Source organism: Pseudophryne corroboree, chromosome 12 (assembly GCF_028390025.1).
Source record: "Pseudophryne corroboree isolate aPseCor3 chromosome 12, aPseCor3.hap2, whole genome shotgun sequence".
NCBI lineage: Eukaryota > Metazoa > Chordata > Amphibia > Anura > Myobatrachidae > Pseudophryne > Pseudophryne corroboree.
In genome coordinates, this window is record NC_086455.1 from 74,160,841 (window position 1) to 74,179,182 (window position 18,342).

General features: G+C 44.2%; 1 protein-coding gene across 2 annotated transcripts in view; it reads right to left on the reverse strand.

Annotated features, from left to right (window-relative positions):
- The window catches only part of LOC134980715 (transmembrane protein 62-like), a 103,059-nt gene that overhangs the window by 21,874 nt on the left and 62,843 nt on the right, over positions 1-18,342 (reverse strand). Inside the window, exons 11-14 of one of the 2 annotated variants that reach the window (XM_063947650.1) lie at positions 16,097-16,181; positions 8,885-8,989; positions 7,669-7,787; positions 4,578-5,999 (exon numbers count right to left, since the gene is read on the reverse strand). In XM_063947650.1, coding sequence (XP_063803720.1) covers positions 5,673-5,999; positions 7,669-7,787; positions 8,885-8,989; positions 16,097-16,181 — 636 coding nt within the window. In that variant the 3' untranslated portion in view covers positions 4,578-5,672. Of the gene's footprint in view, positions 1-4,577; positions 6,000-7,668; positions 7,788-8,884; positions 8,990-16,096; positions 16,182-18,342 lie in introns of those variants that run through there. The other variant, XM_063947651.1, reaches the window with a different exon arrangement.

Below are 18,342 nucleotides of genomic sequence, written 5' to 3' on the forward strand. Positions count from 1 at the left end.
CATCAACCATCTATAATATATATTGGTCCTGGACCACCAACCCAGGGCACCCCTGCAAGTGTCCAAAGGCACCCAAGGGTGCCACGGCACCCAGTTTGAGAACCACTGACATGGACTCTTATCATTAGTGGGTTGTCCTTGAGGCTCCCTTTGCTTTTATCTTCATGTTTTGTCATTTTTAAATTCTATCAATAAACGTTATGATTTAATCAATGACTGGTTTAGTGGGGCAAGTACCCCAAACCAAGAGTACTTTTTCCTTCTTTGGTACTGTTTTCACTCTCATAGGTGCACCTCCACATTGTACTACAGGTTGAGTATCCCATATCCAAATATCCGAAATACGGAATATTCCGAAATACGGACTTTTTTGAGTGAGAGTGAGATAGTGAAACTTTTGTTTTTTGATGGCTCAATGTACACAAACTTTGTTTAATACACAATGTTATTAAAAATATTGTATTACATGACCTTCAGGCTGTGTGTATAAGGTGTATATGAAATATAAATGAATTGTGTGAATGTAGACACACTTTGTTTAATGCACAATGTTATAAAAAATATAAAAAATATTGGCTAAAATTACCTTCAGGCTGTGTGTATAAGGTGTATATGTAACATAAATGCATTCTGTGCTTAGAATTAGGTCCCATCACCATGATATCTCATTATGGTATGCAATTATTCCAAAATACGGAAAAATCCGATATCCAAAATACCTCTGGTCCCAAGCATTTTGGATAAGGGATACTCAACCTGTATTGAGTCCTGTTGGAGAAAGAGCGCTATATAAATAAACATTTTTTATTATTATTATACCTATACAGACATGATTTGGAATTACCTTCTACAATATAACATTTAGCATGAGTACCAGTGCTTGGGTTTTCCTTTTCCCCCTGGTTTACTAGGGGGAAAGCATGCCCTGACACAATTTTACTTTGAATGCATGCTGGGATGTGTAGTTCTAAAGCAACTGGAGTGCCGCATGATGCTGAACCACTACATTAATGCAAGAGTTTCAAAGCTCTCCTGAATCAAGTTGCAAGCTCCTACTGCGTGATTCAGCCTTGTAGACAAACCTTTAAAAATTGATAGTTCCAGAGCTTCTATACCACACAGTGTATACGAACATATTTTGTATGTAGAAATCACGCACAAGTAGCTGACAGAGCTTCAATTAGTGCTATATGCAACTACAATATAAGACAATACAGAGAGTCCACCTTTAAAACGTGAACTGCCCCTCCCCACCCCCCCACTTCTGATTATGTAGTGCTCAGGATCAATGGACGAATGCAACATGCACCATTAGTCTGATAAATGACCACGGGGGTAATTCAGACCCGATCGCTCGCTAGCTGTTTTTTGCAGTCCGACGTACGTATAGTCGCCTCCCATCGGGGAGTGCATATTAGCTGTGCAAGTGTGCGATCGCATGTGCAGCCGAGCGGCACAAAAAAAAACTTTGTGCAGTTTCTGAGTAGCCCACAACTTACTCAGCCGCTGCGATCACTTCAGCCTGTCCGGGGCCGGAAGTGACGTCAGACACCCGCCCTGCAAACGCTTGGACACGCCTGCGTTTTTCCAACCACTCCCTGTAAACGATCAGTTGCCACCCACAAACGTCTTCTTTCTGTCAATCTTCTTGCAATCGGCTGTGCGAATGGATTTTTCGTAAAACCCATCGCACAGTAACGATCCGCTTTGTACCCATGCGACGCGCCTGCGCCTTGCGGTGCATACGCATGCGCAGTTCTGACCTGATCGCAGCACTGCAAAAAACACTAGCGAGCGATCAGGTCTGAAGGACCCCCCACATAGACTGCTACACAACATGCAGCGCAGGTGAAATAAACACCCCTAAGAGGAAGAACGTCACAACACAGCAGTAATTACAACTAGGACTCTATTGTTGATCTTTACATTACATTTTCCAGATCTTACATTTAAAAAGGGAAGAAAACAAAATCACGCAAAAACATTGTATTCTATAATGAAACATGGCAAATCCCAGGAACCATTTAGACACAACCAGTAAACAGACGATGTACAGGAAAGTGACACGACTGAGGGCCTGATTCAGAGATAGACGTAAATTCAATGCCGCACGTAAACAGCATTGAATTTCGGTCCGATTTTTAGGAGAGGCATGCAGGAGATGTCTCAGTAGCAGAGACACCCCCTGCATGTAACTGCGATCCCAGCACTGCGACAGACGTCACAAGCTGAACATCACAACCACCCAGCTGAAGCGGGATCTGTAAGGCCAGGAAGTCTGCATGATGGCACGCAGACCCTTGGCTCTCCACTTCCCATTTCTAGGAACGCACGGCCCCCTCCCCACCCCCTCAATGCTGCTGTCTGCCAATCAGACAGTGGCAGAGGGTGACTATGGGCGACATTGCAAGGCCCGGCCTGCACATGCGCAGATCGGACCTTGCGAAGCAACAGATTCCAGATCATTCGGAATCTTCAAGGTTCCCCTCACCAGCGATAATCTCGAATCAGCGCAACAGAATATGCTGCGCTATATAAGAAACGGTTAATAAATAAAATCAGGCCCTGAGATTGTTTGTTATGTGTAACGTCACTTTTGCATAGTTAGCTGTGCACCAGCATTCATACACAAGTGTATTTTACTAGGCAACAATATAGTATACTGAACGGCAGACAAACCCATATATTATTATACACATTGTTCTCATCAATTAATTTTTTTAAATTACAAACAAAAAGTACAGTACAATCATACAACAGCATTTACAAATACTTTTTCTAAATTAAGGTTGCATTTTGCTACATTCAAGTAGGATTGTTTGCAAGAATAGCGCAATCATCAATTTAAATTCTACTTAAGATAAAACACATTTTTTTAAATCACATAGAGCAGGGCTGGCCAACCTGTGGCTCTCCAGCTGTTGTAAAACTACGAGTCCCAGCGTGCCCTGCCACAGTTTTGAATTCCGGGACGTGTAGTTTCACAACAGCTGGAGAGCCACAGGTTGGCCAGGCCTGACAGAGGCTCATTCAGATGTGGATGGAGTTGCTATCACTTCCTTGGAAGCAGCAATGATAGTGCTGTATGGTGATGCAGCAGAAGGAGTCTGTTACATGCAGCCGTCTCCTGCTGTGGTAGTGATCCGACCTGTGTCCTAGGACGCAGCATCGAGTCACTGACTTTTCGTTGGGCGGCTTACAGCACCGATGGTGCTGCGCAAACCACATGTTGCAGAGGTCAGGAAATCTTCGTCCTACGATGGAGATCCCTGGCCTCTTCCCTCCCCTTAAATGGCGGCGCACGCCTTTGTCTTCATTAGAGATGAGCGGGTTCGGTTTTACTCGGTTCTCAAAACAGCATCTTATTGGCTCACGGATGTCACGTGTTTTGGCCAGCCAATAGAAAAAATCCGGATAAAACCAAACTGGCGTTAATTCTGGCGTTGAATCTGAACCCACTCATCTCTAGTCTTCATCAATGGAGGCAATCAATGACAGTCGGCTGCTGTCCTGCTTTCAACGTTGCAGAGGGGGTCCTGTGCATAATATCGATCGCAGGTGACACCACAATTGAATGATCCCACCATTGTATAAGAGAGGTATGAAGGAGGGGCGTGGTGGTGGGTAAATCAGTGCTCAAAATACAATTCATGGCGTATAATGAAGAAATAAATCTGATTGGCAACAATCTATATTTTAGAATACATTGTTGTATTAATAATATAATATTAATATCTATTACCCCCCCACCACCAACACTCATTTTTACAAGTGCTGAAGAGCAGACTTTACATCTCGTTAGAAAATAGAACGTGGCCATACCTGCAAGAAGCAGTAAGGACTTTGAGACTTTGGGCCTGATTCACATTTGTAAAGAATTAACTATAGGATTAAATTGCACAGCTACAAGGAAAGGGCAGTGAACTTCAGTCTAATTATAATGCAAGGCAGGAGGCGTCTGTAGGAGATAGACGCCTCCTGCTGCATCAGAGGACGCAGCCTCAGACGTTGTGATTCCAGATGTTTGTAGGCACCAGCCTCCATAGCCCAGAGTGAACTGAAGCTTCCTCAGACTGGCCCACGAATCCAGACACCCGGGCCCAGGAAGACTGTGTCCGACAACGCAGACCCTGGACCAAGCATGTCTTCAAAAGAGGGGCAACATGCCCTGTTTTGAAGAATGGCGAGGGTGCTGCGCTTGCTCTTCATCCCCAAACGCGGCTGACAGAGCTGTGAGTGGCATCGAAAGACCTGTTCTGCACATGCACAGAACCTCAAACATCGTATTTGTATGCAAACCATTGGGTTTCCATACAAGTATGAATTCGGCCCTTTGTGTGAAGCGGTGTGCAGACTAGCTGCTCTTTATAGATAGGGCTGAATGGAAACTAGGTCATTTATTATTTTCTGTTGCTGTATGTGGACGCTATTAAAGCATAATTTTGTATGTTCTAACCTGGATAAGATGTAGGGTGACCCTTATTTGAGCACCTAAATACTGCTGCACCTCTGACCGCTCTACTGCGAAAAATACCCCAGAACATCACAAAATATGTAAAAACAATTTTTAGATGGAATTTAGGCACCCCATTTTTTTCATTTAATACTAATATGAAAATATTTGTGGTAAAAAAAAATAAAAAAGGGAATTACAGAGTTTTCATTTAATTTTCCCCACGCTATTACTTTTTTTCTCCTACAGTCTACATTTTTGGTGAGCTAAAAAAATATACTTAATTGGAGTGCTCCCAAATTTGTAGTAAATTGAGAAAATGGGAGAGAGGCAGTCACCTGTCAGCACAGAGAACGGACTGTTGTAGCCTGCACAAAGTATTATACCGTACAGTACATCCAGTTCACGTTTTACAGGAGAGAAACTTCACTGTACTGCAGGGAAATCCTGCCACAAAATCCTTTTAGACTATTTGATAAAAAAAATATCCAACAATTCCACACACACCCCCCTTTCTCTACTTTATCGCTCTCCGAGATTTGATAAATCTCCTCGAGACTTTCATTTTGTTCAAGAATTGATGCAAATTACAAATATATTTTGCATTAATTTCCCTTTACGTCCAAATGTCAATCCGCAAACCCTGCTAGAACAGTGGTGAACTTTACACAGGAGCAGATAACACTATGAAACGGGATCAGCAGCATGACGTGAGAAACGGGCCGGTCTTCCCCGTGTCCAGACTGCGTCAATGTACCAAGATATCACAATCAACAGGAAGGGAGGACCGTATAGAGAGCCCATTGGCTGTTTTTCCAGCACTGTTCTGCATGTACTGTATGTAAGACATACTATAAATCCACAGGAAAATCAGGATGTAGAAAGTGAACTTCAGCAGCATATTTGGTAACTGTAAAGCAAGATGAGGGACTTCACTTGGCAGCAGGCTTGGGTTTTTGTGCAAATCTGCGCAAAACATTACATTAAATTAACCTCTGATTAGTTTGCTTTTGATGAACTAGTAACGCATTTGATTATGGAACGGCGTTTCCGAATTAGTCATGACCCGGACAAAGGCAGGCCTGGAGCGGCCCAGAGAGTGATAGGAGATTGTAGATTGTCCCAGTAAAACTTGCTTGCAGTAGACTTTCAGTAGTGAAATAGAACCATGCAAAACCCTTATCCATCTGTAAATCGGACAGGATCAAGTGAGCTCAAGTCATGTGCTGTGGCAGTTTTTCAGGTCATCTGCGTAGGATCGAAGTTCAGGGGAGTCGAATGTCCAAACTTTCCTACCCAAGACCAACGTGGCCACCACCAGCCACAACTTCATTGGAGAGAGGAAAGTCGCTAAGGTGCCGTAGGTCAACATCAGGAAAAAGCAGGAGAAGATCTGCCATGCCAGCAGGAGAAACATGAAGAAGTGTATTGGCACACACACAACCTTCCTGCTGTGTCTCAGGTGGGAGAAGAAACCGTGGCCTTTGCACCGCAACAGCAAACACCAACACAAGTATGCTGTCATGGGTATGTTAAAAAACACCATCTGTAAAAGCAGTCAACAAATAATAAGTGTATGAGACAGAAAAGAGGCAAACACAGTTATATGAGCATCTGTATACTACAGGAGCCATAGAGCTGCAAGGATAGGAAAGCATATTATAGTGAACAGAAGTCGGCAGAGGAATTCCCTCCCCACCAGCTGCACCCAATCACAATAAACTCTCTCTATACAGCCCCCCCCCCCCCTTCCCTGTTATCTGCTCTACGCAATTTGCAATAAAACCTTCAGACCTGCAATTTCTATCTTCTCTCCTGCCACTTACCATATAGCCACCTCACCTTCATCAAAAATGTGTACCCAAATGCCTACGATCCCAGTCCACCAGTACCTACCAGCCCTACGGTCTTGTCTTTCTCATACTTCCCTGATCACCTCCAGAGGCTGCAAACCTACAACTGCAGGGCCACTTCTGGGAACTTACACTCACCCCACTGCCAGCTAAGCTACAGTCATGTGAATTTTATTCTGCTTCCCCAGTTTTATCATATGCTGTACTGTCCTAGCATACATCACTAGACAATGCTAGAAAGTTTACCACTGCTGATAAGAAACACAAATGAATTGAGCATAGCAGCTGTGGGCCTACTCTACTCACAGTGCCGCAGTGTCTGCTGTTACTTTGGCCTTTTATGGGTGATGAGTAACTAGAGCATGCAAAATAAGATGACCATAAAGGAGGTATAGGTATGATCATGGTCATTAAAGATCTTAAATTGCAATGCCAGCTTCGCCCATTGTTGAGGAGAAGCAGGGCGAAATACAGATGAAATGTGTTAAAATTGCATTTATTTCTTCTGCAATTTATTCTGTTCCTCTCTCTGTGATCGGTGCATGAAGTGACACTGTAAGCAATTTAAAACCCAAGCGGGAGATAGGGTGACAGCCATTCTCAGGAGTGCAGTGGCAGATCATGGCGCATTCTGCCTCTCTTACAGTGTAAACATACAGTAACTATGGCAACATGAAAAAAAAAAAAAAATATATATATACAGGTTGAGTATCCCTTATCCAAAATGCTCGGGACCAGGGGTATTTTGGATATGGGATTTTTCCGTATTTTGGAATAATTGCATACCATAATGAGATATCATGGTGATGGGGCCTAAATCTAAGCACAGAATGCATTTACGTTTCATATACACCTTATACACACAGCCTGAAGGTCATTTTAGCCAATATTTTTTATAACTTTGTGCATTAAACAAAGTGTGTGTACATTCACACAATTCATTTATGTTTCATATACACCTTATACACACAGCCTGAAGGTCATTTAATACAATATTTTTAATAACTTTGTGTATTAAACAAAGTTTGTGTACATTGAGCCATCAGAAAACAAAGGTTTCACTATCTCACTCTCACTCAAAAAAGTCCGTATTTCGGAATATTCCGTATTTCGGAATATTTGGATATGGGATACTCAACCTGTATATATATATTTAAAATTTCAACTTTATCAATAGTTATGTACACAAATAAATGAAAACAGGATTAAAGCTTTTTGCAGCGTATTTGTGAACCCCATTAATGGGATTCTAGTCAAAATCACTAATCTAAGGAAAGAATGGTGAACTTTATGGAATGTGTTTGCAGGTTTCTTCTCCGGGCTAATGATGTTAATGCATACAACATCTAATTTATCACAAACCTGTGATATTCCAGTTACGTATGTCAGGCTTCCATCTAAGAAATGACCTCCAACGACAACTCCAAATGCAAAGCAAGCTCCCATATGGCCATCTATAATTTCTCCAATAAACCAAGGACCTGAAATTTAAGAAGATTTATTATATAGTGTTCTGGTCTCCATGAATTAAGAGGGTAACACAAAATATTAGATGCTAATCGGCATGATGAAGTCATAAAACTACAGTAAGATGAAACGAGTTGGGCCTTTTTACAGTTTTAGAGTATAACTTCTCTAGATACTCTCTACAAGACATACATATATCTTGATTCAAACTAACTGAAAGCACCTGGACCAAGGTTCTAGGTGGACTATATTGTCCTCATAAGATACGCTGTTTTTATATATTTTAAATGTCTGCCAATATCTTTTATATATGATTAAATATTGTGCTTTAATATAAAAAACACTATAGATGTGTATCTTCTTTGGTAATTGTCACCTGGTACAAAGGATCGTATGACAGATTAAACAGCGAGAACATTTCTGACGAGGCTAATCCACAAATACATTGGTACGCAAATATTTGACAAAATGCTTAATTAGCTACTGAAACTCATTTATTGCATCAGGAACAGTGTTTCGTCTTTTTGTTTTTTGCAGATAGCATATAGTGTGTGTGTGTGTGTGTGTGTGTGTGTGTGTGTGTGTGTGTGTGTGTGTGTGTGTATGTGTATATATATATATATATATATATATATATATATATATATGTATGTACACACACACACACACACACACACACACACACACACACACTTCTGTCCATGTGGACGTTTCACTATTAATAAAATCAAGAATTCCACATTTGTTCCTCTGTGATAAAATCTCTTGGTGTCTTGTGAAGGCTACTACCAGCTGCACACGAATACTGACACTGTTGTGTTAATAGAAGCGTATGTTAATAAATAATAGAAGCATATGTTAATAAATGCAAATGTGAAGAAGATTACCCATATCCTCTATAATAAAAGGCTAACGCTGCTCCTCACCTCTGTGGGGGGAATTCAAGTGTTGTGCACACTGGCAGCCACTAGATGGTGCCCGACGAAGCAATTTAGGTGTTGCTCTTTTCTGGCATGCACAGCCTCTGACATTACTGTTATGTTGTTCCGTCATTTTGATGGGCTGGTAACTAGTTCTTTATAAAACGTTAGTTAGGATGTATTCTACTTACCAAATGCAGTATATAGATTGAGCAATAAAATGGGGTAGAAGAAAGTGTTCTGTTTGCTCAGTACATGCATGGAGAACGAGGCCTGTGCCACATATCCTGGGGGGCCTAGAGATCCGGAGACAGTTGCAAAATTTCATCAACAATGTAACAAATCAGTAACTAAAGATAAACCAGAAAGTCTGGACAGATTGCAGGATAAATGAACAACCTGCAGAAGATATCTTGCATCCTAACTGGCAACATTTCAGTCTGATGATACTGCAAGTTTTAGCTTGGCCGCAGTCTCATAGCTAAATGACGGAAGTTCCGACACCGGAATTAACCTCCTCATCCGGCAGGCAGAAGTAACGTCGACTGCCATTATGCTATTCCGAATGAGTTGCCATTGTAAAGGCTGCTAGTACCACTTTGTAATGCCACATTTGGATTAAATTACCACTTTTTCCCCACAATATCTATGGCGTTGAATGGTTACCGTATATTTGTTACAAATGTATTTCACTGAAAAAAAGAATATTCTCCAAATTATTATGTTTAGAAGTTAAAATGAAAACAGCGCATCGTATGCCCAACCGGTACGAACTGCAAAATAGGATTCTTAAGGTCCATACACACTTAACGATATAATGAGCGACGTCGCTCATTTTCCCCCTCCTTGAGCGACGTCGCTCATTTTATCGTTAAGTGTGTATGCCGCCAGCGACGACCGATGCGCGGCCCCGCGGGTCGGCAACGATCGTCGCTGTCGGTAGGGCATGCATGAAGGATGTGGACTGTCGTCCACGACCTTCATGCAGGGCTGGCGGGGGGGGCGTGACTTCAATGAGCGATATGAGCTGTCATATCGCTCAGTGCGTACAGGCGGCCGCCGACCGGCCGGCCCGGGAGGGGGAAACGTTAGACGATGTCGCTCACAGAGCGACATCGTCTAATGTGTATGGGCCTTAAGTAACTTGCTCTACCCCAACTATTTATAAAAAAAATAAGATTTTACTTACCGATAAATCTATTTCTCGTAGTCCGTAGTGGATGCTGGGGACTCCGTCAGGACCATGGGGATATAGCGGCTCCGCAGGAGACAGGGCACAAAAGTAAAAGCTTTAGGATCAGGTGGTGTGCACTGGCTCCTCCCCCCATGACCCCCCTCCAAGCCTCAGTTAGGATACTGTGCCCGGACGAGCGTACACAATAAGGAAGGATTTTGAATCCCGGGTAAGACTCATACCAGCCACACCAATCACACTGTACAACCTGTGATCTGAACCCAGTTAACAGCATGATAACAGCGGAGCCTCTGAAAAGATGGCTCACAACAATAATAACCCGATTTTTGTACCAATAACTATGTACAAGTATTGCAGACAATCCGCACTTGGGATGGGCGCCCAGCATCCACTACGGACTACGAGAAATAGATTTATCGGTAAGTAAAATCTTATTTTCTCTAACGTCCTAGTGGATGCTGGGGACTCCGTCAGGACCATGGGGATTATACCAAAGCTCCCAAACGGGCGGGAGAGTGCGGATGACTCTGCAGTACCGAATGAGAGAACTCCAGGTCCTCTTTAGCCAGGGTATCAAATTTGTAGAATTTTACAAACGTGTTCTCCCCCCGACCACGTAGCTGCTCGGCAGAGTTGTAATGCCGAGACCCCTCGGGCAGCCGCCCAGGATGAGCCCCACCTTCCTTGTGGAATGGGCATTTACATATTTTGTCTGTGGCAGGCCTGCCACAGAATGTGCAAGCTGAATTGTACTACACATCCAACTAGCAATCGTCTGCTTAGAAGCAAGAGCACCCAGTTTGTTGGGTGCATACAGGATAACAGCAAGTCAGTTTTCCTGACTCCAGCCGTCCTGGAAACCGATATTTTCAGGGCCCTGACAACATCTAGCAACTTGGAGTCCTCCAAGTCCCTAGTAGCCGCAGGTACCACAATAAGCTGGTTCAGGTGAAACGCTGACACCACCTTAGGGAGAAACTGGGGACGAGTCCGCAGCTCTGCCCTGTCCGAATGGACAATCAGATATGGGCTTTTGTGAGACAAAGCCGCCAATTCTGACACACGCCTGGCCGAGGCCATGGCCAACATCATGGTCACTTTCCATGCGAGATATTTCAAATCCACAGATTTGAGCGGTTTAAACCAATGTGATTTGAGGAATCCCAGAACTACGTTGAGATCCCACAGTGCCACTGGAGGCACAAAAGGGGGTTGTATATGCAGTACTCCCTTGACAAACTTCTGGACTTCAGGAACTGAAGCCAATTCTTTCTGGAAGAAAATCGACAGGGCCGAAATTTGAACCTTAATGGACCCCAATCTGAGGCCCATAGACACTCCTGTTTGCAGGAAATGCAGGAATCGACCGAGTTGAAATTTCTTCGTGGAGCCTTCCTGGCCTCACACCACGCAACATATTTTCGCCACATGTGGTGATAATGTTGTGCGGTCACGTCTTTCCTGGTTTTGACCAGGGTAGGAAAGACCTCTTCCGGAATGCCTTTTTTCCTTAGGGTCCGGCGTTCAACCGCCATGCCGTCAAACGCAGCCGCGGTAAGTCTTGGAACAGACATGGTACGTGCTGAAGCAAGTCCCTTCTTAGCGGCAGAGGTCATGAGTCCTCTGTGAGTATCTCTTGAAGTTCCGGGTACCAAGTCCTTCTTGGCCAATCCGGAGCCACGAGTATAGTTCTTACTCCTCTACGTCTTATAATTCTCAATACCTTGGGTATGAGAAGCAGAGGAGGAAACACATACACCGACTGGTACGCCCACGGTGTTACCAGAACGTCCACAGCTATTGCCTGAAAGTCTCTTGACCTGGCGCAATACCTGTCCAGTTTTTTGTTCAGACGGGACGCCATCATGTACACCTTTGGTCTTTCCCAACGGTTCACAATCATGTGGAAAACTTCCCGATGAAGTCCCCACTCTCCCGGGTGGAGGTCGTGCCTGCTGAGGAAGTCTGCTTCCCAGTTGTCCACTCCCGGAATGAACACTGCTGACAGTGCTATCACATGATTTTCCGCCCAGCGAAAAATCCTTGCAGTTTTTGCCATTGCCCTCCTGCTTCTTGTGCCGCCCTGTCTGTTTACGTGGGCGACTGCCGTGATGTTGTCCCACTGGATCAATACCGGCTGACCTTGAAGCAGAGGTCTTGCTAAGCTTAGAGCATTATAAATTGCCCTTAGCTCCAGTATATTTATGTGGAGAAAAGTCTCCAGACTTGATCACACTCCCTGGAAATTTTTTCCCTGTGTGACTGCTCCCCAGCCTCTCAGGCTGGCCTCCGTGGTCACCAGCATCCAATCCTGAATGCCGAATCTGCGGCCCTCTAGAAGATGAGCACTCTGTAACCACCACAGGAGAGACACCCTTGTCCTTGGAGATAGGGTTATCCGCTGATGCATCTGAAGATGCGATCCGGACCATTTGTCCAGCAGAACCCACTGAAAAGTTCTTGCGTGGAATCTGTTGAATGGAATCGCTTCGTAATAAGCCACCATTTTTCCCAGGACTCTTGTGCAATGATGCACTGACACTTTTCCTGGTTTTAGGAGGTTCCTGACTAGCTCGGATAACTCCCTGGCCTTCTCCTCCGGGAGAAACACCTTTTTCTGGACTGTGTCCAGAATCATCCCTAGGAACAGCAGACGTGTCGTCGGAAACAACTGCGGTTTTGGAATATTTAGAATCCACCCGTGCTGTCGTAGAACTACTTGAGATAGTGCTACTCCGACCTCCAACTGTTCTCTGGACCTTGCTCTTATCAGGAGGTCGTCCATTTTCTTCAAAGAAGAATCATCATTTCGGGCATTACCTTGGTAAAGACCCGGAGTGCCGTGGACAATCCAAACGGCAGCGTCTGAAACTGATAGTGACAGTTCTGTACCACGAACCTGAGATACCCTTGGTGAGAAGGGCAAATTGGGACATGGAGGTAAGCATCCCTGATGTCCCGGGACACCATATAGTCCCCTTCTTCCTGGTTCGCTATCACTGCTCTGAGTGACTCCATCTTGATTTGAACCTTTGTAAGTGTTCAAATATTTCAGATTTAGAATAGGTCTCACCGAGCCTTCTGGTTTCAGTACCACAATATAGTGTGGAATAATACCCCTTTCCTTGTTGTAGGAGGGGTACTTTGATTATCACCTGCTGGGAATACAGCTTGTGAATTGTTTCCAATGCTGCCTCCCTGTCGGAGGGAGACGTTGGTAAAGCAGACTTCAGGAACCTGCGAGGGGAAACTTCTCGACTTTCCAATCTGTACCCCTGGGATACTACTTGTAGGATCCAGGGGTCCTGTACGGCTCCAGCGTCATGCTGAGAACTTGGCAGAAGCGGTGGAAGGCTTCTGTTCCTGGGAATGGGCTGCCTGCTGCAGTCTTCTTCCCTTTCCTCTATCCCTGGGCAGATATGTTTATGGGGACGAAAGGACTGAGGCTGAAAAGACGGTGTCTTTTTCTGCATAGATGTGACTTAGGGTAAAAACGGTGGATTTCCCAGCAGTTGCCGTGGCCACCAGGTCCGATGGACCGACCCCAAATAACTCCTCCCCTTTATACGTCAATACATCTTTGTGCCGTTTGGAATCTGCATCACCTGACCACTGTCGTGTCCATAAACATCTTTTGGCAGATATGGACATCGCACTTACTTTTGATGCCAGAGTGCAAATATCCCTCTGTGCATCTCGCATATATAGAAATGCATTCTTTAAATGCTCTATAGTAAATAAAATACTGTCCCTGTATCAATATTATCAGTCAGGTATCAATATTTTCAGTCAGGGAATCCGACCAAGCCACCCCCGCGCTGCACATCCAGGCTGAGGCGATCGCTGGTCGCAGTATAACACCAGTATGTGTGTATATACTTTTTAGGATATTTTCTAGCCTCCTATCAGCTGGCTCCTTGAGGGCGGCCGTATCTGGAGACGGTACCGCCACTTGTTTTGATAAGCGTGTGAGCGCCTTATCCACCCTAAGGGGTGTTTCCCAACGCGCCCTAACTTCTGGCGGGAAAGGGTATACCGCCAATAATTTTCTATCGGGGGAACCCCGCGCCTCATCACACACTTCATTTAATTTATCTGATTCAGGAAAAACTATAGGTAGTTTTTCCACACCCCACATAATACCATTTTTTGTGGTACTTGTAGTATCAGAAATATGTAACACCTCCTTCATTGCCCTTAACAAGTAACGTGTGTCCCTAAAGGAAAATACGTTTGTTTCTTCACCGTCGACACTGGAGTCAGTGTCCGTGTCTGTGTCGACCGACTGAGGTAAAATGGGCATTATAACGTCCCTGACGGTGTTTTAGACGCCTGGACAGATACTAATATGTTTGCCGGCCGTCTCATGTCGTCAACCGACTTGCAGCGTGTTGACATTATCACGTAATTCCTTAAATAAGCCATCTATTCCGGTGTCGACTCCCTAGAGAGTGACATCACCATTACAGGCAATTTGCTCCGCCTCCCAACATCGTCCTCATACATGTCGACACACACGTACCGACACACAGCACACACACAGGGAATGCTCTGATAGAGGACAGGACCCACTAGCCCTTTGGGGAGACAGAGGGAGAGTTTGCCAGCACACACCAAAAACGCTATAATTATACAGGGACAAACTTTATATAAGTGCTTTTCCCTTATAGCATTTTAATATATGTAGTCATATCGCCAAATCAGTGCCCCCCCTCTCTGTTTTAACCCTGTTTCTGTAGTGCAGTGCAGGGGAGAGCCTGGGAGCCTTCCCACCAGCATTTCTGTGAGGGAAAATGGCGCTGTGTGCTGAGGAGAATAGGCCCCGCCCCCTTTTCGGCGGGCTTCTTCTCCCGTTTTTCTGAGACCTGGCAGGGGTTTAATACATCCATATAGCCCCCAGGGGCTATATGTGATGTATTTTTAGCCAGAATAAGGTACTATCATTGCTGCCCAGGGCGCCCCCCCCAGCACCCTGCACCCTCAGTGACCGCTGTTATGAAGTGTGCTGACAACAATGGCGCACAGCTGCAGTGCTGTGCGCTACCTTATGAAGACTGAAAAGTCTTCTGCCGCCGGTTTCTGGACCTCTTCATTTTTCGGCATCTGCAAGGGGGTCGGCGGCGCGGCTCCGGGACGAACCCCAGGGTGAGACCTGTGTTCCGACTCCCTCTGGAGCTAATGGTGTCCAGTAGCCTAAGAAGCCAATCCATCCTGCACGCAGGTGAGTTCACTTCTCTCCCCTAAGTCCCTCGATGCAGTGAGCCTGTTGCCAGCAGGACTCACTGAAAATAAAAAACCTAACAAAACTTTTACTCTAAGCAGCTCTTTAGGAGAGCCACCTAGATTGCACCCTTCTCGGCCGGGCACAAAAATCTAACTGAGGCTTGGAGGGGGGTCATGGGGGGAGGAGCCAGTGCACACCACCTGATCCTAAAGCTTTTACTTTTGTGCCCTGTCTCCTGCGGAGCCGCTATATCCCCATGGTCCTGACGGAGTCCCCAGCATCCACTAGGACGTTAGAGAAAAACATAAATGTGACCAAAAACAAATACAACATGATAATAGTAAAACACTGGTAATAGACAGACCTGAGGAGGAAAGAAACAACACTGTATTCCTTGCACTAAATTATTAGAGAGGAGAGAGCGTGTAATAGGGAGGTATGAGGAGGCATGAGAGAACGTTTGGTTATGTAGGAGGCAGATTTACTACAGCAGGCCTGGCCAACTTGCGGCTCTCCAGGTGTTGTGAAACTACACATCTCAGCATGCCCTGCCGCAGTTTTAGCATTTCCTAGTAGCAAAACTATGGCAGGGCATTCTGGGACTTGTAGTTTCACAACAGCTGGAGAGCCACAGGTTGGCCAGTCCTGTACTAAAGGATATAAACAGAGAGAAAGAGAGAGACAGAAAGTTATTTTAACTGTAGAAACGATCATAGCTTTTATATCGCCATCACTAGCAGATTTTCCTGTAGAAACTATCATAGCTTCTATATAGCCATCACTAGAAGATTTTCCTTTATGTTGTACATTTAGTGTTTGTCTATACTGTCATTTTTAAGTAATAAATACAAAATTGTACAATTGTACATTTCCTCTATGTTCGTTTCAAGATTGCAGGACATTTTTACATTAGATACACCGTTGCAGAGTTTATAATGACATTGTGGAGGGTGAATAATTATATATATATATTTTTTAACTTACCCTTAAGCATGGTGCGTTTCCTTATCCTAAAAGTAAGCAGCAACATGAGCTGACTCAGCACAATCAGTATAAACAGCACCTGAGCCTGTGGGAGAGACGAGAAAGAGGTCAGTGATATTAATCAACGTCTTCAAATGCAATATTGAATATTCAGGCCAATATCACAGTCAAAACAAGCACAATGCCTGATGATAATACCTCCACCATAACACAATCATTCTGCTCACCAAGAATAGAAAATAAATAAACAACTGTTTGGCATTTAGAAAATGTCTGTGCACAAACATGCCCCAGTGTCAGCTACTAAGGGGAAGATGGGTGGTGGACTGTGATAATTACTAATATTTATCCTATATAACACACTATAAAGAGGTTAAGAGACACAGTACGCAATTGGCGCACGAGGTACCGTAAGGGTACGCTCTTAGCGTAGCGGACGCTGTATCGGGAGCGAGCCGCTCGAGCGACACAAACGCTCGCGAGAATACGCTGTTGGTATCGGGCACACTATAGGTAAGCGACTACCGTAATGCTACGCTATCAGCGTAGCGGACGCTCGAGACCACGAGGAGATCACGAGCGGCGCAGACGCTCACAAGATAACAATCAGTAGACCTTGAATGTAACACACAGAAATGATATTCTTATACTGTAAACCTTGTACTGAAACACTGTAGCGATATAACGCTGATTAACCTTGTTTACACTAAAGCTGTTTGAGCGATAGAGACGCTCCTATTACCCACTGCAATATAATGAACACACACAATACCGGTCTAAGGGTCTAACGCCTTTTAAGGAAATGAATGAACGTTCAAAAAGAATAATACAATACAAGTTATACACTACCAAAATAACATAGAATTCCTAACCAGATAACTACACATAAAATACAATAAAGATACAATCACTTTTAAAGGGGGAGGGAGATAGAGAGGGAGAGAGAATGAGAGAGAGAGAATGGCTTATAACAATAAGCAAAGACAATATGATTGCAGAGAAACTTACGCACAAAGGGTAACAATCGCATGCGCCTCCTGGATATCCAGCTCCCGATTATCAGCAATGAGAACCGTTGAAGAGAATAGAGAGCTGGCCCAGATCGGCTTGTCCTTTTATACACTACACACAATACAGTACAATGGTCCCTATATTCTTATTGTTCATTGAACACAGGAATTCCTCTTCGCGTTATAACAAAAGGTCATAGGTTGATTCATACAGGTGGGCTGTGACTATTCCTAACTGCTCAGGTGGGTGGGAAACTAGGTTTCCCGCCGCATGGATAATAAAGTGCAAATATAGTAAAAGTCCATAAACTTCTTATGTCCATAACTATTCGCACGAGCGAGTTATCCGCTTCAAACCAACACCGGAATATTGCTAATTAAATACTCTTCCGATGGATACTAAACACCACTGTATAACCCTTGTCTGACCCTTCGTATCAAACAAAGAGGGATCTCCTTGTCCATGAACATGCTACATTAACTAAACTTTCAGATTCTATCAAAGAGACCATGATCTACAAAATACATTATATGGTTAAAATATGTAACGATTGAGTCGCACGCTAGACGCATACAAACTCTACCGTAAATGCGCATACCGTGCGCCTGCGGGTGCACGCAACAGCGAGTATGCGCACGCACGGGAGAGCACATGCACGCGCAGCGAGGACACGCATGAGGTGCAAATATGGCAGTGTGCATAGTGATATTTTTCTGACTTTGACAGTCGACCCTTTGGCAGTCACCAATAACTGCCACTTTCTAAAACATTTCAAAAAGAGAAAAATATATGTCATGTATAATACATTTCTATGATTGGGTAGGGGAGGAGAGGAGAAGGTAGGAAAAGGGTATGACTTAGTGAGATAGCAGAAGCATGTGTGTATGAATCCATGTTTGGGGGGTCATGTATCATCGTGCCGTACATGTTTTAAATCAAGCTTCGAGGTATTGCGAAGTATACATTTGAATTCCTTCTTATCCCGTGGTACGGGTCTGTGGATGGGCTATCAAACTTTACCGAGCTCTCTTCGGCTTTTGGTTGCAACAAAATGGGGGAGCACATTTTAGTTGATGATACATGAATGGGGGAATATGTGAGTGCTGATATCTGTGCCTGTATTCCCTATCGACTATGTGTGTCATTACCTGAAGGTTGTAGGGGTGAAAATAAGAAGTGTCGTTACGGGGTAGAGATACCATTATGTGAGGTTAATTTACATTTCGTCGATTGAA